This window comes from Melanerpes formicivorus, unplaced genomic scaffold (genome assembly GCF_026170545.1).
Source record: "Melanerpes formicivorus ecotype bairdi unplaced genomic scaffold, bMelFor1.0.p_v2 SCAF_16, whole genome shotgun sequence".
In the NCBI taxonomy this organism is placed as follows: Eukaryota; Metazoa; Chordata; class Aves; order Piciformes; family Picidae; genus Melanerpes; species Melanerpes formicivorus.
Window position 1 is genome coordinate 7,500,108 of NW_027142368.1, and position 23,199 is coordinate 7,523,306.

The window sequence follows — 23,199 nt, forward strand, 5'->3', positions numbered from 1 at the left end:
TTTTCTTGAAATACAAAGGAAGAGAAAGTTCAAGATATGCAGAGCAAGCAAAAGAAAGAAGATGAAGGGGAGGAAGACTTAGGAAGGCCCTTTTGGAGAACCTGCTGTTCAAAAATAACACATCACTAGCTTTAAAACCAAAAAGAATTATTAAAAAAATAAAGCCTTGAGGGAGCAAAAGAAAACAAAATAAGCAAATAAGAGGAAGGCAAAGTAAACAGATAAAACAAGGCTACTCTTAAATAATAGGTCACGTTAGCTGCAGCTCCCTGGGGACCAGAAGATAGATTGGAGCTTGCAAACAATACTCCAGAGCCAGTAGCAAAGGTTTACACACAGTTATCACCTGCTATTCCTGTACACAATATAAGATTCCAAATAGGCAACTTAGCATGATTTGTACGGCATATGTAAAATAAAAATATAAGGAAAAGTGGCAGAAGTTGAAGAGAAGAGGACAAGTGCCATTTATGTGCGCAATGCAAGCAACCCCCATGCTCACCAACACCAATCCGTCATTCCCAGGAAGGATAAATCCCAGCACCAGGCACCTCCTGATCTGCAGCAGATGGGATAGCTTGTCAAGGCCCCCAACATACATCCCTTTCAAAAGGGACACAAGTGCAAATACACCACCACGCTGAAACTGTCTGGCCTTTGGATCAGGCCACAACAAAGATTACAGCAGCATTCACCAGAAGAGGAGTTTGCAAAATGAGGGTGAAGTCTCTATCCCGAGAAAATATTTTTGAAAGGAAAAGATGAAACAAGGAGACTTATAAAGAACTACATTTATTTTTGTTTACAGCAGATATCATAAATAAAGCTAAAACAATTTTCACTGTGTGCAAAATACAGAATTTCCATGTGAAAATTTAAATACAGCATTAAAAAATAATAAAAATATTCAGTTAAGATTATAAAGTAAAATGAAGACAGAGGATTTAGGAGAAGGACAGAATCCTCACTGGCCAGGAAGAGCTAGGAAGACTCTGCAACAGAGGGTAAAAAACACAGCAGTGGAAGTGGTTTGAAATGGAAGACCTTTACCATCATGACCTTCATATGAAAGCATGCTGAGCTTTGTAACAAAACACCACAGCCTTGAAATACACAGGAAGCCATGTCCTAACCATTTGTGCAGGAAGTGACACTAAAAATACAGAGTTTTCTGTGTGGGCACAGCTTGGGCACTTTCAAAGCCATCAAGACATTCTAGGATGCCCACACAAATAAATACTATTGCTTTAGTCATGCAAACATACAGGTCAGCAAGATAAGGTGTTGGGTTCTGACCCTGCAGCCATTTTGCATTCCTGGCTGAGGTGTGTGAAATGGGGCAAGTAGTAGCAGTAGATATTTGGCCCCTCCTGAAAATTGCTGCTTAGATTAATTCTCAAAGGCCCTTCCCTTTGAAAGGGATCCTCAGCAGGGAAGGCAAGGCCATGGCTGTATCAGCCAAAGCCTTAGCACTCTTGTGCGTCAGACCAAGCCCCTGGTTCTTGTTCAGATTCATTTTCCTTTCCAGATAATCAACACATGATCACACACAGTGGAACTCATTAAAAAAACCCATACAAAATAATCACACAAATCTGTCATGGAGAGCAGTGGCAATGTCTCATGCGGCAAGAAAAATTCATTGAGTGGCAAATGAGGCCTAGTTAATTTGTTAACAAAACAATTCAAATCAAATCACACCCATCATGCAGACTTGCCACTTTGGTATTACAGACTGAAAATAGCATGCAGATGTGTTGCTGTTAGGCCTGCCTACTGTACCACTTGGGGTGGAAGACTGGAATTTGAATCACTATGGCTACTTATCTAACAGAATCCTTTTATATTGTACTTTTTCAGTATGAAAGTAGAAGTACTTAGAACGCATCACAGTACTCAAACATTGTGTGCTCATTGCATACTGGAGCTCAATGGAAATCTGCTCATGGCATATCTGAGCTGAATGCAAATAGCTGTTCATGCTAACCAGGCTCATCTTGTCCTGATCTTACTTAAAATCTTTCCTTTAACACTTCGGGGAAAAAAAATAAAACAAAAAAAGAGCTTTAACTAGTTCTTTCAAGAAAACATACTAGCCTTAACTTACCTTAAAGGCACAAAGCAGCATACATGCACAGACTCAGAGAGAAGCATTCTCTACAGTGCACAGACACTACCTTCTCTAGAACCATGAAATCAGCAGCAGGTTAAATGATCATGCCAAAGCTCGCATCCATTAATATACCAGACACACACAGATTGCTCCAAAAGTCTTTAAAAGAGACACAAATGAAATGCTGTCAAACAACAGTGTTAGTCACACAATTTTGGAACTGGTAAGCAGAAAAAAGTCACCTGAGAGCAGAAAAGCTTCAGCCAGTGAGTGGGTGCAGCACCGGAATGATGAACTGGACTAAAAGCAATGAAGGAGATTGACAGAGAAGACAGTAGGAAAAAAAAAAAGACACAGAACTTGGTTATCCAGGAAAGCTTCAGAAAGACTTTGTAGGCACGAAGAAGAATTAGTGCCAACACAGCTGCCAATTTTTTCATTGCATCATGAATGAGGACAAATAGGTATGAATCTTACTAGCAGAATATTAAGATGAACGGGGGGAGGGAAGAAGTTTACCAATTAGACACCAATTGAAAAACCCTCCCCAACAGAATCACCTGCAAATTTCCAGTGGAATATGCAGTGTAATTAAGATTCCTCAGGTAAAGGTTTTCATTATGCAAGTTCCTGAATTGTGTTGTGGGAACACAGGGATTTTATTCCTTGTTGTATAAATCCATATATATAAAGCTAATATAATCTTTAAGTTTTTAAACTTTCTACTAGTAAGATTAATTTGCTTTAAATTCATTGGACATTAGGACATTAGCGATTTCCATGTTTCTTGCTATATAACCACTTTCTGTAAATTTACCATTATGCTTGCTCTGCTACAAAGCAGGAAATTTCCCATAGTGAACAGCAGGGAAAAAAATTCAGAAAAAGAAAAAAATGCACCTAAAGCCTGTGCTGTTGACAAACTGAAAGCAAAACTGATGGCCAGCCAAATGTTTAAATTTTACCACTAACCAGTTTGCTGCATTCAAGGAGTAACACAGTAAATTGCACTGCATATTCCTTCCTTTTTCGAGTGAAACAATTACCATCACTAGCAAATAATTAAAAAGCAGAGCATTCCAGAGTAGTTTGTTGTTTGTGTTTTTTCAGAAGTGCTATAAAAGGTACAGGTACATTTCTTTATGTATATACAGATGCCCATTATAACTGTCACTGTATCCAGTCAATATTCTAGCAAAGTTTTGCTGAGTACATGTTTGAGCATTAACGGCAATTCATTTCAAATGAATGCTGTCTTATACCTAAACAGTTCTCTTCAAGCACTTTTTCAAGGTCTGGGCATATACTTTAAAAGTTTGGGTTTTTTCCCCAAAATACATGAGCACTCTAAAATGTGAAAAGCTTTATCTTTGTATTTTAAAGGAAGTTAAACTATGTAAAAGAAAAATCCAGTTTATCATTTATTTTAAACAGAAGACACGTTTCCTTTTAATACCTAAGCAGCAAACCAACTCAAATCATCTTTTCTCACATTATGTAAAAAATAAAAAAAAAAAATAAATCAATCAGAAACCTGCCATAAGACTACTGGAAAGTGATCCTCAACCTTGGTACTACCTGGATGCAATGTTTCCTACCATTTTAAGCCACACACTTTTGGACAGAAATAAATGCTACAGATCCTTTTAATTTTAGGCTATACATATTACCGTATTTATGTATTTACCTATTTCTTCATTAACTTCTGAATTAAGTGGAGAATGCTTACCTCACTAGCTAACTAGTCTGGAAGTAAATCAGAAATTATGATGTTGGTGCCTTCTTGCTGTCAAATAGCTTATCTAACCTTCTGATTAAGGTAGAACTTGAGAGGCATCTGAAAGAAATTTGCTTAATGGTTGCTCCAGATTATACAATTTCACCTTCCTGTCATCAGCTTTATACACTGAAATGAATGAAACACTCAGTTAAGAAGCAATCTCCTCAGAGTACATTTGTAGGTTTTTGTTGTTTATTCTAAACTACTATTTTTGAAAAAAATCCAAAAAATAGAGCAGTTCCTATCCAGAGGTCAACAGCCAACCAATGGGGAAACCTTGACTTAGAGCAAGCCAGGTGTAATTACACTACCAGTTCCTTTGACTTAGTTTCAATCAAGCCTTCACTCAGCTAAGATTTGCTCTTCAAATTTATTTCAAACCTTTAAATTAAAGTTCGTAGTACAGTTTGTACCCACTGTCAAGAAAGGGTATCTATCACATGTAAGAAATGTAAAAGGCTTGTCTAGGAGCAATGTCAATTAAATACATGATTATTTTTTTTTTCTTTTAACAGTCATGCAAGTTACAAACCTCAGAGCAAAGATGGAAGCAAGAAAAAAAAAAAAAAAGGTATGCACCATATTCAGGTTTCAAAACCAGTCATTTGTCATTAGTATTCCCCAAGCATCTGAAAGAACACACATTCTTTCTTGGTCTAACAAAAAAAAACTGAAATAAAACAAAACAAGAGGGGGGAGCAATGACGCAGGGAAACAAATGGTTTTAAAATGTAACAGCACTCCAATGGTCCTCCAGAGGATAAAAATGAGGAGGAGGTACAAAATCTACAAAATATCCTTCATCCACTTCTGTGTTCTGGAAATGTGTCTGGACACTGCCCTTCATACTCTACCATACAGTACATTTTATCTTGACAGTTCTGGTCGCACCTTGTTTGTATCAAAAGGAATCCACCATTCGTTTATGTCACATTAAATTGCATTAAAAATAAAAAAAACAGCCAACCACAACAACCAAAAACCCCTCAAGAAAATAGCAAGGCTGTTAATTTTGAAAATCTGAAAGGCACAACTGAGCAAGACACATAGAAGAATTTATACCCTATAGAATTTTTTTCACCCATTCAAGCACATTCTCAAGTGATAGCTCTGCTTCCCGGTACATATGAGCAAGTACCTCTAGAAGAGCATAGAGGAATGGCACACCAAGGCTCAAGAGTTCGTACAAGTAGGTATAGTTATATGCATTGTCCCTGAAATGAAGATTGGTAGCGTGCAGAAAACCATGCATCCAGTTAGACAGGCGTCTGGGAATGTCAAGCAGATCCCTTGTCACCCGCAGGGGCCAGCTTAGCGTGCCCCTAAAGAAGGAAGTCAGGATACCTGGGGACCTGTCCTCTGGACTGTTAGCTGCAGACAAAGTGTTTTCTGTGGTGGTCTCCATGGGTTTGGGTTCCTCTTTTTTCCATGCTTCTGTTGTCTCCTTGTATAAAGCATTAAAAAAAAGTTTAATATACTAAGAAAAAAAACCCCAACAATGTTAAATATAGTATTAGAAGTTGAAAGTCCAGTTCCTGTTACTGTTTTCAAGGGTATATCTATCTATCTGTATAGAGATATAGATACATAGTCATTTCCAATTGCTTTTAAAGTTCAACTTTTTGTAGGAAAAGCTAAATTCCATTGAGTACCAGACTGTAAGTATACCAAACCCACTGAAACAGGAGATGGTATTTTCTACCTGATGTCCAGTAAAATCAATATAAAAAATATCTTATGCACACACACAAGGATTGCACCCTGCTCCAGACAGAGCTGCCTCAACATCATCTGCATTAATGATGTAACCGATACGCACCTTTCCTTGGATCTGTGTCATTGCTCTTCTCTTTCTGTGTTTAGTACTGATTTTGCAGTGTGTAAAATGAGGTTTACAGTAAAATTTGCCTAGAAGAGAAAAAAAATTATATGGTATTTTATCTATTTGCTTATGGATTGAAATTCCACTGTTGCATCTACAGAAGATGAAATTCTGATAATTAATGGTTGGGCAGCAAAAGGAATGGAAAATTTGACACAGAGTCTGAATAGCTTACAGCTCTGAGTGGGTTTCCATTATAGTGGATAAGTTTGAACATCTGTTGAATAAGGCAAGGCCATTTATCTATCTCAGTTTTAAGATTACTATTCAGCAGAAAAAACCCAAGATTCTATAAATATCAAGCCACAAATCAACACAAGACATCAAGCAACAAAAAAGTCTAATAATCAGTTAAAAAAGCTTTTCAGAGAAGATTCTTTAAACTGCCAAAGAAGCACCTTTGGCCTCAAGTCTTTAATCCTTTTGCAGGAGGAGGTCAGGTTAATGCTCCAATTCACTCGAATCATTTGGAAATGGTGAAGGAATTTAAAATTCAGTTTAATAATTTCCCTCTAAACTAAAAAAAGAATCTTCATCTCCAAAGCCCAGGCTGTAGGTGGGATTGAGCACCCCAAATTTGCACCTCCTGTTCTACAGCAAACCAGAATAAATTCCAGTGCTTTCAACTCCTGAGCCAGAAGATCTTGAAATAAATAATCCATATTCCCCCCAGCTGTGTAAATCTTCCACTATGAGGACTTACCTTCACAGGTCACATTATTTAATGGGCAGTTATGAGAGCTGAGAATATTTTTGTATTGGGGGTGGGGGGGATAAATCAATGACCTTACCCCCCTCACTTTCATCTGTAATTGGACAATCTGCATTTTGGTCACTTGACTAATTTTCCACTGAGGATTACTTCATTTAAAGCTCAGGTCTGTCCTAAGTGGATTAATTGAAAGACGAGATCTGCAAGTATCAGCATAGATGCAAGCACCATACTTGGCAGACCTCCTCCTGACTGAGCGACTTGTCCAGGTCTTTTTCCCTAGTTCCATTAAAAGCATTGATATACAGACATTTAAAAATATTCTTCAATAGTTTCCACATTACCTTCTTCAACATCAAAGGCATAAATTCCTAACCGTAGTGTCGTAGAACATATTTCACACTTGAAGCACTCCCTGTGAAAGAAGTGGCCTTCTGCGCTCAGCCGCTCCATGACGTAGACCCGTTTGTGGCAGAAGTAACAAATGTCACTCCCCCCGACGGACTGTGGGAATTCTTTTCGCAGAGATCCCTGTTAAAAGATAAAACCAGAAACGCACATAAAGCCACTGCACTACACCCAGATAGAAACACTTAAGTGGGCAGCTGCTTTAGCTGCCTGAAGTTTTTTGACACAGCACCCTCCACAGAGTTAAAGTAAGCATCAATCAGCTTTTTTATTACTCGTTAGCTGCAGTTCCATAGGTTTGTGCAGCAATTCATAAATTAGACATGCATTTTCAGCTGGACTTGCATCCAGCTTTCCTCTGGGAGTTCACCAATACTTTGTGTACAAAAGCAGTATCAGCCCCACATGCTCATTCATCACTCTGCACCATGTTGGCTTGGGCACTCACAGCTCTCAGCTGCAGGCACAAGTGTTCTCAGAAGAGGACAAAAGGTAGACACCACCAGCTTCCAACAACAGACAGGCATTTGGAGTCAAAAAAAAAAAAAAAAGGACACCATGAAGGCTCAGTTCATACACACTCTGAAGGAAAACACAGGCTCACATTTTAAGATCCAGTAAGACAAAAAGATAATTTTTTCATGTTAAGTACAAGTCACAGTTGTCATTGTCACATTGTCTTGTGCTTAAAAGTTCCTATTCCAAATCTACCTTAAGTAATCTATTTTGCTGTGATGGATCATTTCAGATTGTGAAACCTTCCAAACAACCAACCATGCAAATGGGAAAAAACACAAACACATTAAAAAAAAAAAGTTAATAGAACAGATAGCTATAACAAAGTGGAAGCAATTGAGTTTAGTGCTGGCTGTTAAGTATCATCACCACAACAGAACACCTTACTTTGCTTCCCAATACTTGACAGCTCTGAGCAGTAGAGGCAGACGATAGAGAAGGAGGAATGAGGCAAGAATCTGTAGTTCTGTCCAGAAACTGCTTCTGAATTCAACACAGAAGAGTGTCAGAATTTAAAACCAGCTCTTTTCAAAATGAGGTATGGCGATTCAGGATTTATGTTAAAAATAACTGCCTAAACACATACTGGGCAAAACTTTCTTCAGAAGCCACCCTGATTAACAATTGCCTTCTCTTAATAGCTGTACCCGTAATTACATTTAATAAAAGCCTCCTCAAGTTTTAATTCATACAGAGCAGTAATAAAAATATAAATGGAAGGCATGGTGAGCAGCATTTCCAGCACATCCACACATCAGCGTATTTTGCCAATAAGCACTTGATTCATTAGTAAGTGTTAGACTAAGGCCTTTCATAACACTAAGAATTCCACAACTAGGATCTTACGTTACAGTGCCATTCTGGAAACATCACTCTTAAGTCAAGTTATTGTTTCTATATGTGTTTACTCTTACCAGTTCAAGAGGGGGAAGCTGTGGCTTGGGTCTGTGATCATTCACATACAGATTGACAAGAACTTCAGCCACAGCTCCAACTGCACGTGAGACCTTTCCTACAGTCATCTAACCAGAGAAGATGAAGAATAGAAGGTAAAGAATTTTAGTTATTCTTGAAAAAGAAATGAATGAGAAATGGACAAGAATGATTTGAAAACATGCTAGGCTAGGAGAAAGTGCATGGCTGAACTCTAGCAGAGCACAAGCATGTTCATGCATGACTAGCATGGCCACAGAAGGCTTCCACAGAGCCCACACACTTTCCCTGCAGGTCACTGAGAAACAGCTGCCACAGCACAAGGCATCCTGCTGTGTGCACAAAGCAGCTCAGCTAGAAGCTACTGCCTGGCTATCAGGGTTGGATACTCATAGATTAAAAAAAACACCACCAAACCTATTGTTCGCTTCAACTTCTTAGGACTTTGTTGTTATGTTTCACAACAGGGGTTGGGGACTAAACTTCACACTAATGGACCACAAACTGTGGCATTTCAGGAAACATTCTGTGAAAACATACTAAACATCCTGGATGGAAACATTTTGTTGATGCTCACAGAGCAACAATTCACTGTCTCCCCAACGACTCATCCTAACACCAGGGAAAACTGGAGAAACTATGCTCATGAAGGGAAGACATCTCCATTAATCTGCCTCATCTCACTACTGCAGACATGAATATTAGGTGGTTTATAACCAAATTTATCAAATAGACATGCCTGAAGGAGACTGCAGTCCCTTAAGCTCCAGTCAGACCAGTGACTGAATGGTCTGGCCTTCCTTGTCAAAACACATGCCTGGGGACTGGAAAAGAAAGGTGTGTGTGTGCAAGTGGCAGACAGATCAGTAGGTACTGTAGTCCATGTTTCTGGAGAAAACTTGTAAACACTTTGTAGATTTACAGCAGTATTTTCTACCCTAAACCAAATTTTCTGCAGCGATTTTGATTTTAGTTTGATAGTCAAGGTGACAAAGTCAGCAAGAGCCATCCTGGCATGTCCTAGTGCTTGGCTTCTGAAATCAAGACTTTTTTCCTCTTTTTTCTCCTGGAGGATCCATGATCTTTAGTTTATGCTTCATTAGCCTTCCACAGGGCCCATACTTCTCAGCAAAATGATGTTTCTATCCTGAGCAGTACATTATAACTGATGATCTCTTGAGGTCCCTTCCAACCCCTAATGTACTCTGATACACCAATACTAGAAGTAAGATTACTTGCTACTATAGGAAGACTGTGTTCCTTTGTATTGTTTAAGTTCACAAGACAAAATTTTCCTCCCCCAAATCTGTACCTGCTGAGCAACTTTAAGGTCACATACAACTTATTATCCATGAGCTCCTAAGTAAAGAAAGCATTCAAAGTCAGTTGAAGTTTACCTTGAGCTCATTAAATGCAGAGCAATCAGCTAAACAATAAGGTTATGCTTAAAGTGCAAAAAGCTCAATTTCAGGAAATGTATCCTTGAGCCTGAACTACACCTTACAATTGGTCAGCCTGGTTGATTTCTGTTCTCCACCCACTGGAGCAATCTGTGTCAACATTAAAACAGTCCAAACAAGAAAACTCTGTGTTTGTATATACTTCCAAAACATTATTAAAGGAAATGTTCTTGTAATGAATGTGAATTCACATTCCATGTGAAAGCAAAGGGGATTTCAGTTTAATCTAGCAACCAAAAACATTGTTGACTGCTCTGGTCTCCTGATCAACCACCATCAACACAAACATTGTTGCTCTTCACCCGTAGGGAAGACAGGAAGCAGGGGGACTTAAGGACTGATTAGATTTAATTTTAGAGAAGCTGTTCAACAAGGACATAATACTGGGGGAAGATCTCTACTAGTTCTCCTTATTAAACAGGTATGTGGGTACTCAGATCAGTTTGCTACAGCCTTTATAGTTCACCTTTTAGATGCCTTACAGAGGGACCTCAGTAGACTGAAGTACCAGGCAGTTATTAAAGGGATGAAATTTAACAAGTCCCGATACCAGATCCTGCAGCTAGGACACAGTAACATCAGGCACAAGTATAAACTGGGAGAGGATTCTGGAGAGCAGCCCTGCAAAAAAGGAATCTGGGGGTGCTGGTTGAGAGCAACTCATAAGGAGCCACAGGTGTACCCTGACAGTCAAAAGCTCAAACCTCATCCTGGGGTGCACCACACAGAGCACAACCAGACAGACAAGAGAGATGACTGTCCTGCTGTATCAAGTGTTGGTGTGGCCTCACCTTGAGTACTGTGTATGGTGCTGGGCCCCACAATTTCAGAAGAATGTGAAGGTCTTTCAGTGCATCTAGAGGAGGGCCACAAAGCTGGTGAAAGACCTGGAAGGACTGCCCTATGAGCAGCAGCTAAGGACTTGGAGTTTGTCTAGTTTGGAGAAAAGGAAGCTGAGGGGTGACCTTAATGCTCTCTACAGCTTCCTAAGGAGGGGAAGGGGAGAGTAAGGTCCTCATATCTTCTCCCTGGTATCCAGTAACCACTGATAGGATGCATGGGATTGGTACCAATCCACATCAGAGGAGGTTTAGACTGACCATTAAGAAGTGCTTCTTTACTGAGAGGGTAGTCAAATCCCAGGACAGGCATCCTAAAGAGGTGGTGGATGTCCCACCACATGTTCGTGTTTAAAAGGCACTTGGACAATGCCCTTAATCTGCTTTAACTTTTGGTCAGCTCTGAACTGGTCACACAGTTGGACTAGATGATCACTGTAGGTCCCTTCCAAATGAAATATTCTAGTCAATCACTACATAGAGATATCAAGGAGGGATGAGAATCTGCTAGGACACCTGCCACATCAAAAGCCACAGAGAATGGGAGGGAGGGAGCATGCAAGAGCAGTGATGCCCTGCAAGGATCTACTTCTGCTATCAGACAACAACAGCAAAACCACCAAGCAACCCTGTGTTTCATATCCTTAATGGTTTTCCTGATCTCATTTTGCTTTGAAGGCGATTTATTTACTTTTGATACCACCTACTAAGTATATTTTACCTCTGAGATAAACATTTGAGTAATAAGTTACTGTGTGCAGGAAACACCCAAGGCCTCCTTACTGCTGCTAATTATAAAGTCACATCACTGAAGGTAAGTAGTTGGTCCAAACTCCACAGGCAGCAAAGCCTATTACTGATTGCAACATGTTCACAGTTCTTACAACATATTGTGTGGACTCACTCATGCAAAGCGCAGATGAAGTTTTCCAAAAGTCAATCCAACTTTAAACAGAAAACAGGAAAGCCCAGCCTGTGGTATTTGTTAATTCACAATTCTATCTACGTGAATTTTGACAGCTGATTAAAGCTAGAAGGTAGATTGATTATTACTGGCAACTTGCATATAGCATCATGTAGAAGTTCATAAGTTGCAATGACACTGTGTCTTTAAAAGAAACAATACATTTACACAGCCTTCCTTTCATGTCCTCCTTTAAGACTCAGGCTTAATAAAAGAGTTCTGTAATCAGAATGATTTCTTAGCAACCCCTTTCAATGAATCTGCCATCATAACTAACACTGTTCCAAAGAAAATTCAACAGCTGTAAAAGGATCATCATTGTCTGATAACCTCAGTATGCACTCAAAATTAAAATGACAGTACTAATTATTTAGAGGATGGGAGTATGCTGGCATTTATAGGTCATATCTCAAGAAGTCCTAAACAACTCAAAATACCTCTATCACCTTCTGTTCTGCTGGTAAAAGGCAGGCAGAGACACAGACATGTCACTTGTACTCACTGGCTGCCCTGGAAAACAAACTCAAAGATGTTTTGTGCCTTTTTTTTTCTTTTTAATCTACTTATTGCCTTCCCACTGAAGTACCTATAGTAATTCATCATCCCTTGTGGTTCATTTGGATAAGCTTTCCATTACCACATCCACTTCAAAAGGGGAGGAAAGTGAAAGTCTGCCTGTTCATTATCAGACCTGCTATTTAAAAATTCTCAAATACACCATGGCAGATGCACCATATTTAGACATGTAAAACAGACAGTGCCTAAGAGGACCTGAGCCTGCACAACCCTACAAAGCAGTACACTAGGTATTAAGATACTCATGCACATAGATCTGCCATGCATGTAGTCCTATCTAACCAGCCAAATATTTACCAAATTAGGTGAACATCTATTTACTCTGCTGGTGACAGTATCCATATGAACAAGAGCCTAGTTCCCATTCTCAAAGGTTTCTCACATAGTTTGGGTTTTTTTGTTCTTTTTTTCTCTCTGCAGTGTCACAATAGCTCTCCAAATCAAATGAGCAACAGACCCTGGTGTTTGCCAACCATTACTTAGCTTAAAACCCATCACATGCTGTACCTCCTAGGTCATAAAAAGTACGAGGTAAATCCAGGCGAAGGAATTATTTGGAAGCTGAAGGGAATTAGGGGATTATCACAGTAAGGCACCTGCCGGGCTTGCAGTATCCTTGAAAGGCTGTGCAGCCTGTATTTTCCCAGGGAATGAGACAGCCCTTTTCAACACAGCTCTGTCTCAACTGAGGAATGTCCCTTTGCAAGCAAAGCCAGCTCAGTATCTCCTTGCTCAGTTACTGCTGAAGCTGTGAGCCCCATTTCCAACCCTGATTAACAATATGGTGGGAAAAAAAAACACAAACAACAAAAAACCCACCAAAACAACCACCCACAAACCCCTAAGAAGTTCTGGACCAATCCCACTAAATAATCCTGCTAAATGTCCAGGCAGTAAATATTTTCAACCATAGCTTACCTGAAGCTGGGCAAGGCAGATGAGTATTTCATAAAACTACTGCTATTTAAACACAACAAAGGCAGGCAGAATGCTTTGTTCATCCTCACAGTAAACAAAGGAGTTGGCTTCAATACTTCTAGAAACTTGGTGTTTCGACCTTTATTCTCACACAAACCCTATTTACTAATACAGTGTTCCCAGACCGCTCATCCATAATCTGTGGGTGAGTGAAAGGAAACCCAGGACTTTACCTGCCCTGAAAAGCTGAAAAACAATCTTTCTTTAATTAAAATCTTTCTAAACAAGACAAGTTGGAAGCCAATGTCATCTTCCACAGATAAATACACAGCCCATTGTAACATCAGCAAAAGTAAGAAAAGCTGAGTATCTCCAATTGAAGTGTTAGATCTAAGTTAGGCATTGTCTGAAGATCTGTTTCCTCTCTAACATTTGCTGTTACAAGGAACTGTATTCCAGCAGAAAGAAGTTGAAGTACAAATAACCAAACAAAATAAAAACAGTAATAAAATGTCTGCACTGACAAGTGCTCGTACAATTCTCAGACATTATTATGCAGGCTCTCCCTTGCAGTCTGAACCAACATTCTTATGAAAAGAAACACAAATACCACCCATGAACAACTAATTGATCCCATAAAGACCAGTTAGCTATATAATGTGAACCTCTTCCTCTGTTAGGTTGCCTGCAGCATTATCCAACAACAGAACATTTGTAATAATCAGCAAAATTTTTCAGAACTGATGCAAAAATGTTAACTGTTTTCTTTGTTCTTCAGTTTTATCTCCAAGCTATTTTAAATGACTTTTACTCTTACAAATATGCAGAATTAACAGCAGTGAACAAAGTGAAGTTTGACTCAAATATGATATATCACCTATAGAACAGATCCATTCAAGCCATTTCTGAAGCAGCTATAGCACAAGTTTGCATTTTACAGGAAAAAAAAAATAAAGTCTGTTAGAGTACCTGTCTAGAAGGAACAGCAGGAGAAGCTGAACTGACAGATGATGGAGAAGAGGCAGCAGCTGAATCATGAGGTAGAGGGCAAGAGGGAGTTGGGAGCTGAGAATGAGGTAAGCCTTTAGTAGGTAGCTTATTCTGTGTAAAGCAGAAACAGGAAAGTTATCCAACACACAGTAATGTTAGCACAGGTTAAGAGAGTAATTCCAGTCATGCATCAAAAAAATAGAAAGACAGCAACTACACTCCAGCTTTCTTCCCCTATGTCTGCACAGTAAGGAGCCACGGAAATCACTATAGCAAAACTTCCATGGCAAATGCTATTGTTGTACTTAGTTTCAGTTCTCATTTAAAATTAAATATAGTTGGCAATAAGGTAAGATAGTGCTGGGAGAAAGCATAAGGAAACATAAGAAACTCTACATTGCACTAATTGCTGCTGCTCATCAATTCATTGAAAATTGTGAGCTACCAATGTGCACTCTTAAGCACAAGACAGTTTATTCTAACACCCTTCCTCCTTCCAACACCTTCATCCTAAAGAACTGTGACTAGTTTTATGATTAAGATTGTTTTACCTCAATTAAATCATGACAGTATTTAAACAAAACTTCTTACCGGTCTCAGTGAATTCTACCTTACTTTTCAGATCCACCCAAAATAAAAGGAAAGTTCAAACCACTGCCATTTTCCCCCCACATGAATTCTTGTACATCTTCTAACTCTGCACATCTTTAGGTGCAAAACCTAATATTCACCTTTGGAAACTCCATGTATCCAAACATTGAGGCAAGATGTGCTGCTTTCTCTTTAATGTTCTTTTTATGGAATTCCCTATTTGCTATGGTCTGGGCTCTTTTCTGCAATAAAAGCCAGTGAAGGAAAGCCAAGAAAAGAAAGATCTCAGTTAATGCCACACACATCATCAGGATACAGAACATTTACAGAAAGACTTTTTATAGTCTTAATATAATCTAAAGTCAACAGGAAAGGCTAGCATATCCAGAGGAAAATACAGATTAACATATGCAGCTATGAGACAGAAAGGAAAAGAAATTGCTCATCACCTGTTTTATTTTTTCCTCCAGGTGCTGAAGACGCTCAAGCACTCCAGAAAGTACAAAGGCAGCAGAACAGGCAGATGCGAGATTTTCAGAGGTTTCTGACAGACTGGGCTGGGTATCTGCTTTTTGTACAGTCTTTGCTCTCCTGGCCATATGATCAGAACCATTTAAAGACTGTTTGGGTTCCCTGACCTCGTGTTCACTCCTAGCTACCACCTGAAACTGGGAAACACTTGAAGTGAAAAAATTTTGCTTTCTGCACTACCATGCAGTATATGCAGCTTTTAAGGATGATTTCAGAAGCGCAGAACAATCATGCACCAAACTAGAAATAAAATGTTCCCAGATCACTCTTTGCACAGTCTGCTGCATCACCAACGCCTGTGTCCATGCACTGAAATAAATCAGCCCTGCATGACTTAGGCAGCTTTTGATGTCCTTCTTTACACTGGTGTTTTCATTAATAACGTCAGTGCAGAAGAGTAAGACACTACACGTGAGGCTTTCAGCAAAGGTTTTGCAAGTTTCTTAGCATCGCACCTGCCTGAAACTAAACTTAGAATCAAATAGTGAGAATATCAACAGTAGTTTTTCACATAATTCTAGACCTAGTCTGACCCATGTCAATAAAATTCAACACACTTAATGTATTTTATTTCAGATTAAAAATATTTTCCAAGGAGTTCAGAATAGGTCTCCAAATTTGAATCTTCATACAAAACTGCTTTTGAAGTAAAAGAAACATTTAAACTGGTTCAGTTTTATCAAATTCAGTCTTAAAACTGACCTCTCAGCTGGTCTTTTCCTGACAGTTTTCTGCTTCAGTTTATCTGTCCAATTCAAATGAATACAGAAACTTTCCAAATTTCTCAGAATTAAAAATTTCAAAAACCTAATCCAAATCAATATGCAGTCTGCTCCTGATGTCTCAGGATAGCATAACCACCTTTAAACCAACAATTCCTCAACACAATTGAGGAATCCATGTTTTTCATTATGCTGTTCTGTGCATTTCCACAAGCAACGCAGATCTCATGTCACTGCAGACTACTTCTGAAATGCCACTGTGGGATATTTACTTCCATTTAAAACTCTACAGTAGTGAATGCCAATATTATTTGATATCAGCCTGTTTTCATTGGAAGTACCAACAGAAAAGTTTAAGCAATATATTAAAAAAGAGTTCTGCCCCATCTGTCTCTGATGTTGCAAGAGAGATTTCAGCAAACATTCCTGTCACAAGTTCTGCTTAAATGAAAAAAAAAAAAACACCAAAAACCTGGGCATCAACATCAGCTTTTCAGTGCTCAAGCTTTTATCTTAGATATTTTGACCAGGTTTCTCAGAGTGGAAAATCCCTTATTCGTTACAACAACCCAAAGGATTGAGTACATGCACAGACAAATTTTCAGGTACTGCTGTAGTTTTCTCCCATGTTGTAAGTAGCTGTGCAATTATATGATTTGGAGTCTAGATGTGATAACACAGAAATCAACACCTGTGGTTTTATTTTTTTCCTCCACAATAGTTTTCTCATTTGGTTAAACATCATTTGTATATTCTGTAGTTACACAGTAGCATTGAGTGCCCAGCAGTACAAGAAATGGTGTGGGGTTAGGTGCTACCCAGGAGTTCCTACCTGCCTTTTTGGTTGAGGTGGAAGAAGGCCTGGGTCCATAGGTTTAGCAAAGCGAGGATTAACAGGAGGGTCAGAAGAGAGCAGGGCTGGTCTATCTAGCTCCTTGTAAAGCATTTTAAAAATTATAGAGTAAGGAAAAATAAAAGGAAGACAGTAAGCAGAATTGAAGGATCTTTTGAGGCAGAAAGAAATAAAAGCTGCTTTTAAAGACATTACTATGGAAGTTAATAACACATTTTGCAGATTTTTGTCACCTACCCATTTCATTAACCCCTTCTACCACCAAATATATACTTAACATTCAGAACACTCCATATTCTTTAAGAGAATTTATGATCAAAAGGTAATGCATAGTGGCTTCCTCCAACATGGCCAAAGAGACCTCTGCACATGTTGCATGCAGAAAGCTCAGGGCATTGACAGGCAGCCAGGTAGAGTGCAAACAATACTGGCTCACAGGCCGAGAAAGACACTTGATCTCTCTAAAGCCTACACTTAAATATGTAAATAAATGGATACAAGCACAAAGAATTAAGAACGCCACCATCCTCAACAAAACCTCACCACCTTGCTCATCCTTCCCTCAAGATCTTTAGGATGACAATTCAGGACTCAGATGACTCAAACCATCTCACTAGCTAAAGGGTGATTTTATCTTGACAGCATGGAATTACTTTTAAAGCGCCACTAATCACACTAACAACAAATCATGACAATGCTGTGGAACGTACAAATACATTTCATTATACCTACCTGAGGAATGGAAATGACAGCTGGACACATCCCACAACAAATTAGGTTTCTTTCTTATGCTTACCCAAGTTCTTGCAAAGAAAAATGCTACTGGATAGATATGTCCTTTATTCACCGAATGTAGGGTAAAAAAAGTCTTTCTGCAGTACCATACGCAGCCAGTTTAGACTTCCACACAACACCATAATTCTATACACTAGCTTGCAAAGTTCTCTGGACATTGCAATTCCCGTACACTTTATTAATAAAATAGATACTAATACATTAACATGAATTAGTCATGTTTATTCACTAAGAGGAATGTCCTTGCTTCACATAAAGCACATATGCAAAAAAAGAAAGACAAAAAGAGAACACAATCCACCTCAAGACCTAACAGATAGTTTTTTTCCCTTGGAAGTCTGCAGCATGTTCACAAGGAGAGACTACAGTTGTATTTCAGAAATTACTTCTCTGTTCATCCATGACCTACCTGCCTCCGCAAAATTGCATTTGAAGCATTCCCTTCAAACTTTGCCAACAGTTGTGTTGCCATTGATTTAACTTTATTCTGGTTCTTTCCTTCTCTGCCATCACTTTGTTCTTTCCCAGCATTTGTCCCTTGGCTTGAAAAGCCTGAAGCCTGCAAGGAAACAGCAATGTTTTTCTTGAGTGTACCTATGGCACTCACAAAAGAGAGAGATAACATCCATATCAGCAAAGGGTGAAAGGAAATACAGTCTACAATATATTAAACATGACTACTTAGCATGCAAAAGTCACCAAAAAAATATTTTCTTTGGTCTCAGAGTATGATAAAAAGGGAATATTAATTGATGATAAAGTGGAGGTAATAAAGGTAGCAGAGAGCAGCTAGGAACCAGGCTGCAATTCAAACAAAAATTTGTTTAACTAACTGAATGGGGAAAGGATTTAAAAAAAAAAAAAAGTGAAACCACCACAAAAATAATAAACCAAATACTTTAAGTGTTTTTAGGTCAGAAAAAACCCTAATGCAATTTAAATAATGCTATCCTCCCTTCAAGTGCTTGAAAAATGTTTGTATCTATCTCTTCAGTGCATACCACACTATATTTGATGTTTAAGGGGAGAGCCTTTTTTGCTCCCACTAAGTACAAGATGCCAAACCCTGGCTCCCTGACTGCTTCCTCAATAATGGTGTTCATCAAGTTACTGGATAGATGTGGACACCACTGACCACCAACCTCCTCGAAGACACCAAAAAGACCTTTTCGACGTCTTTTGTTAGTTTCCTTTTCTTCTGTTTTCCCTTCACCCTGAAATAGTAAAGCCAAAACAAGTTCAGTGAATAACTGCAGCAGTTAGCAGATTAACCCAGGATGATAGCTTTCATTACCTTTTCCTCTGTCAGTACTGAAGCCTTTATAATTCATAAAGTGCTTGCACATCTTGAAGAAAAAGGTATCACAGTCACAGGTATTCTGAATCTCAGTCTTGACTACACTAGGTTCCACATAAGTAACAAAGTCTGGAAACCCCTCAAATTTACTACAGCCTCCACATGTCTCTTAACGTAGGTATCTGCATGCAAATCATGAGGACTCCTTTTGTGGAGCAATTAGTATCTGCCTTAATGGTCTGTCTCTCTTTTAAGGTTCATCTTCCTGACAGTATGGTTTTAAATTACAGCACTTAAGCTATCAAACTACCTATTTCATGCTCAGGCTGTGCATATGTTTGTTTTACTGAACTTGAGATTATACAAATTATAAATAATACTGCATAGTCTGTATGAACTTGCAAAATAGTCAATGCTTAAACATTTCTGAGGGTTCTTATTAAATTCAGTCTTGAGGAATTGGTACAATGGAGTTTTGTTTTTTTATGTCTGATAAATGTCAGGTTATGTTTTATAAACAGTAAACTACATTCCACTTCTTTACATTTGCCCATGCTGTAACTTAGTGAGTGCTCAGTCAACTCAAAATAAAAAATAATAATAAAAAAAAGAATTAAGAGAAAGATCAAAGAAGACAGGCTTCCTTTCTACATAGAGACTGTTTGTAATAAGTCATTATGCAGTGAATAGAAGTAATCCCAAACAGCTTCTGGGCAAACACCAAAAGAATCAGATGATAATATTTTGATTACTTTGTATGCTTTGGTTCATTGTCTTTTAAGAACAAGCTCTGGGTAACCTAGTACACTACCTATAGTCATTAGTCTGCCAACATGACAGCACAACATATTCTGCATATTAATCTGTACCACATAAAAGCAGAATGTGTCTTAATGAGCAAACAAGCTGTTGCCTTTCAAAAGTCTTACAGAAAGGACTTTCATGAACATAGTTACAGAGTGAAAGACAAAACAAATTCACTGCCTAGCAGAACTCCAAGAAAAAGGACCATGCCCTTTATTGTGTAAACACCTCCATTCATTTATTAGTCTGGAGCACAGGAAATCTCAGTTCCTCTCCAGCCCAGCTGACACTCATAGGAGAATGGAAAACATGATCCAGCCCAGCACAGGCTGCCAAAACAGCTACTATCACACCAGCTCCAGGCCCCTGCTTCCTGATCTCTCATAACCTGCTCCCCAGATAAGGATCCCACTTCCAGCCAAAAAAAAGAACAAACTAGATGGCATGGAAAGTTTAGTAAGCAACAGTTCATTACCCTGGTTGGGTTTGGACTCTGATACGCAAGTGCATTCCTACTGTCATACCTGAGTAACGCTCAGCACCACTTTCTGCAGGGGGAAAGAACCACAAAACTGATGCCACAGCCAAACTCTCAACTAAAGCAGTTGTTTTCCAGGAAGCTTCATTTCCCAGCTAGTTTCAGAGGGTTACAGCATCTACAAGTCTCTGTCTTGACCAAGCACTGTGCTTTATGCCTAGTTTAACACCTCATCCCAGACAGGACTGCAAAGACTTATACAGAAAAAGGTCTTCACAGTTCTGTTCCCCAAGCTGATTGGGGGGGGGTGGGGGTGGTGGAATCACTTCCAGAAAATAACCCCTCTAGTGTGAAATCAACGAGGTCGTCAAGAAAAATCACCTCAGGCTTTCACGTAGTGCCAAGCACTATACCTCTTGTTATGCCAGAAGGCTATTTCATGAGGGCTGTATGGCTTAGTAATGGAAAGCTCTCTCCACTACTAGAAGTCTATTTACTTCTGCAACTAACTCATGGAAAAACAAAACACTGATCACAAAAGATTTTTCTTCTACAGAAGTCATTGACAAGAAAAAGCAATGTTTATTTTGCCTATTTGTAACTGGGAAACATGTCATTTGGCTTTGTGTATGTGTGCATGCCAAGGAAAAGTTATTTCCTAACAAGGATATTAGAGATCCTGGGCAGCTGGCTGTCCATAGATTCTGAAAATGTGTCTGTGGGTGGATAATATTCAAGATTTAAGTCAGTCTAGAAAAGATCTAGAAGTTCTGGAACAATTCTTCAGGTGGGAAAAAAAATAAAGAATAAACCAATCACATTTCTACCAAAACTAAGAAGGTAACAAATTTTGAAAAGCAATATATTAAAATACTGAAAAATGCAGCATGCAAGTGTACAGCTGAATTTTTGTTAAGGACATAGAATTCCAGAAGTAGGAAACCTGTAGTCTTAAAAGCAAAACTTAGTCTCTGCATAGATGTAAATGGAGCAATACAGGTAAGCATTAAGGAGATCTGTCTTTAAATAAATAAATAAATAAAAGGGGGGAAATTAAAAAGCAAGCTAGAGAATCATTGTAGCAGATAAAGGTTCTGGCTAGCCCAGTGAACTCAAAACCTGGAACAGTTTTGTATTAAGCTCTGTTTCAGAAAACACATAAGTTTAAGTAGTTTTGGTGAAATTCATTAAATTAATTTTGATGTCTAACTTGTTCTGGTTTATCTGCACAAGTTGTACATCAGACAGTGCTCTCTGAGCCACATTGTGCAGACACTCCCTCTTTAAACCGAAATTAAAATGAAGGTAGGTTTGGCTGTGACAGCAAAGCCCATCCTCAAGGTCTCCTCTCAGAAAAGGACCAAGTTAATGAATAGGAAGAAGCTGAAACAGTTTATTACTGAGTAATTTCACTAGCTTTTAAATTACATCATCCCAAACCTTTGAAGTTATAATCCATTTAGAAATGTATAGACAATACTCTCACTGCACACAGTCCTATGCCAGACAGTATTAACTCAGGTCTCCATAACACCTCAAGGCCCTGGAGTCTTTAAAAAGAAACATGTATGGGCATGGATGTGTTTCATGCAGGGACATAAACAAGGCATGTCAATAAGTTTTTATTAGTAAGTGACCAGAAGGAAAAGTATATGGGTATGACTAGGAGATCATTACCACAGAGTCATGCTAGTCAAGCTGCCCTCTGTTTGTCACTGTTGTAGGCTTTATACATACAAGAGTTTGAAAGCTTCCCTCCAGAAGCTTGACAGCATTCACAAACTATTCAAATCACCCCTCGCTAAAAAACAGCACTCTCTCCTGTTCAATAAGCACGTGAGAATACCAGTGATTATTTGAACTGGTAGGTAATCTTATGGCTTTATAGTTAACTCCAGAACTACTGCATTATTTTTCTTAATGGTAGATAATAACACAGAAAAATTTCAGACTTTCTCATCTTAAAACAACCACCAAACAAATAACAAAACACAAAATGCCAAAGTCAAAGCTCCCCAACATAAAAGACTTAGCACCTAGTGTTGCACAGCCACCCCTGAAAATTTTCCAAAAATAGCCCACAAAAGGGAATATGGAGTCAAGATCTCACATATTTCAAGTTGAAGACTGCAACTTAGAAACATACCAAATAAAACATTCTCCCTTTTTCCTCTCATTTTGACCTACACAGAATGCTGACACAAAGTGGACACAATATTATACATATATATGTATATTATATATATAATATAAAGCCCTTATCTCTAAACCTAACAGTTTATTTTCATGTTTTTAAAAGAGAAAGGTATCGTGGCCAAGGCTTCCTTCACCACCTACCTTTGGTATTCGTTTTCTTGGTAAAGTTAAATTGATATAATTATTAAAGATGAAGTTTGATGATTTTGCTGAGAAAAAATCTTCATTTTCTCCATTTTGCTTGTCATCAGCATCTGTTCCAAAAAAAAAAAAAAAAAAATAATCTTAGGCTATTTATTCAGATCATTTTTTAAAGTACTTTGACAAAGCAAAAACTTCCCATTTGAATTCTGGTAGCAATTATGTGTAAGAGACCCAGGCAAATAAAAGTAAATACATACAATGTACACTCCCCAAAAGTACAGAATTAGGAAGGTCTAGGTTCAGCTTACCTACTGCCTGCAGAGGTGTGCCCCTGAACAGTTCATAAAACTTGGAGAGGTACATGACCATGCTGAGCTTGTCAGGCTCCCTGGCTGACCCCACCTCCTTCCCTGTGGTCACAGGGGGAATCCCGAATTCCCGCTCCGCAATATCAAATGCCAGCTGATTGTTTTTGACAACATCCTCTTCATTTAGAGCATCAAAGTCACTGCAGGGACAACACACTGGCATCAGTGGCAATTTAGCCTACTGTCTCCTCCAGAAATACATAGTGCTCCCTGCTCACCAGAGAGGTGCAAAACAGCACCATGACATTTAGGCTACTGTTTCATGAAACAAACATGTAACATGTATGCACACACACAAGCACCACATTTCTTAAGGCACCAGACAGTTT

The 23,199-nt window shown here is 38.7% G+C and overlaps 1 protein-coding gene across 9 annotated transcripts in view; it reads right to left on the reverse strand.

Annotated features, from left to right (window-relative positions):
- Nucleotides 1-23,199, reverse strand: part of MICAL2 (microtubule associated monooxygenase, calponin and LIM domain containing 2) — a 118,860-nt gene that overhangs the window by 43,731 nt on the left and 51,930 nt on the right. Inside the window, exons 13-27 of one of the 9 annotated variants that reach the window (XM_068147967.1) lie at nt 22,811-23,010; nt 22,500-22,612; nt 18,726-18,797; nt 17,993-18,142; nt 16,768-16,869; nt 15,132-15,350; nt 14,823-14,924; nt 14,071-14,202; nt 8,326-8,433; nt 7,799-7,894; nt 6,832-7,018; nt 5,713-5,801; nt 5,238-5,337; nt 2,356-2,413; nt 777-992 (exon numbers count right to left, since the gene is read on the reverse strand). In XM_068147967.1, the coding sequence (XP_068004068.1) occupies nt 2,373-2,413; nt 5,238-5,337; nt 5,713-5,801; nt 6,832-7,018; nt 7,799-7,894; nt 8,326-8,433; nt 14,071-14,202; nt 14,823-14,924; nt 15,132-15,350; nt 16,768-16,869; nt 17,993-18,142; nt 18,726-18,797; nt 22,500-22,612; nt 22,811-23,010 (1,711 nt within the window). In that variant the 3' untranslated portion in view covers nt 777-992; nt 2,356-2,372. Of the gene's footprint in view, nt 1-776; nt 993-2,355; nt 2,414-5,237; nt 5,338-5,712; nt 5,802-6,831; nt 7,019-7,343; nt 7,402-7,798; nt 7,895-8,325; nt 8,434-14,070; nt 14,203-14,822; nt 14,925-15,131; nt 15,351-16,767; nt 16,870-17,992; nt 18,143-18,718; nt 18,798-22,499; nt 22,613-22,810; nt 23,011-23,199 lie in introns of those variants that run through there. The other 8 variants (XM_068147968.1, XM_068147962.1, XM_068147965.1 and 5 more) reach the window with 8 other exon arrangements.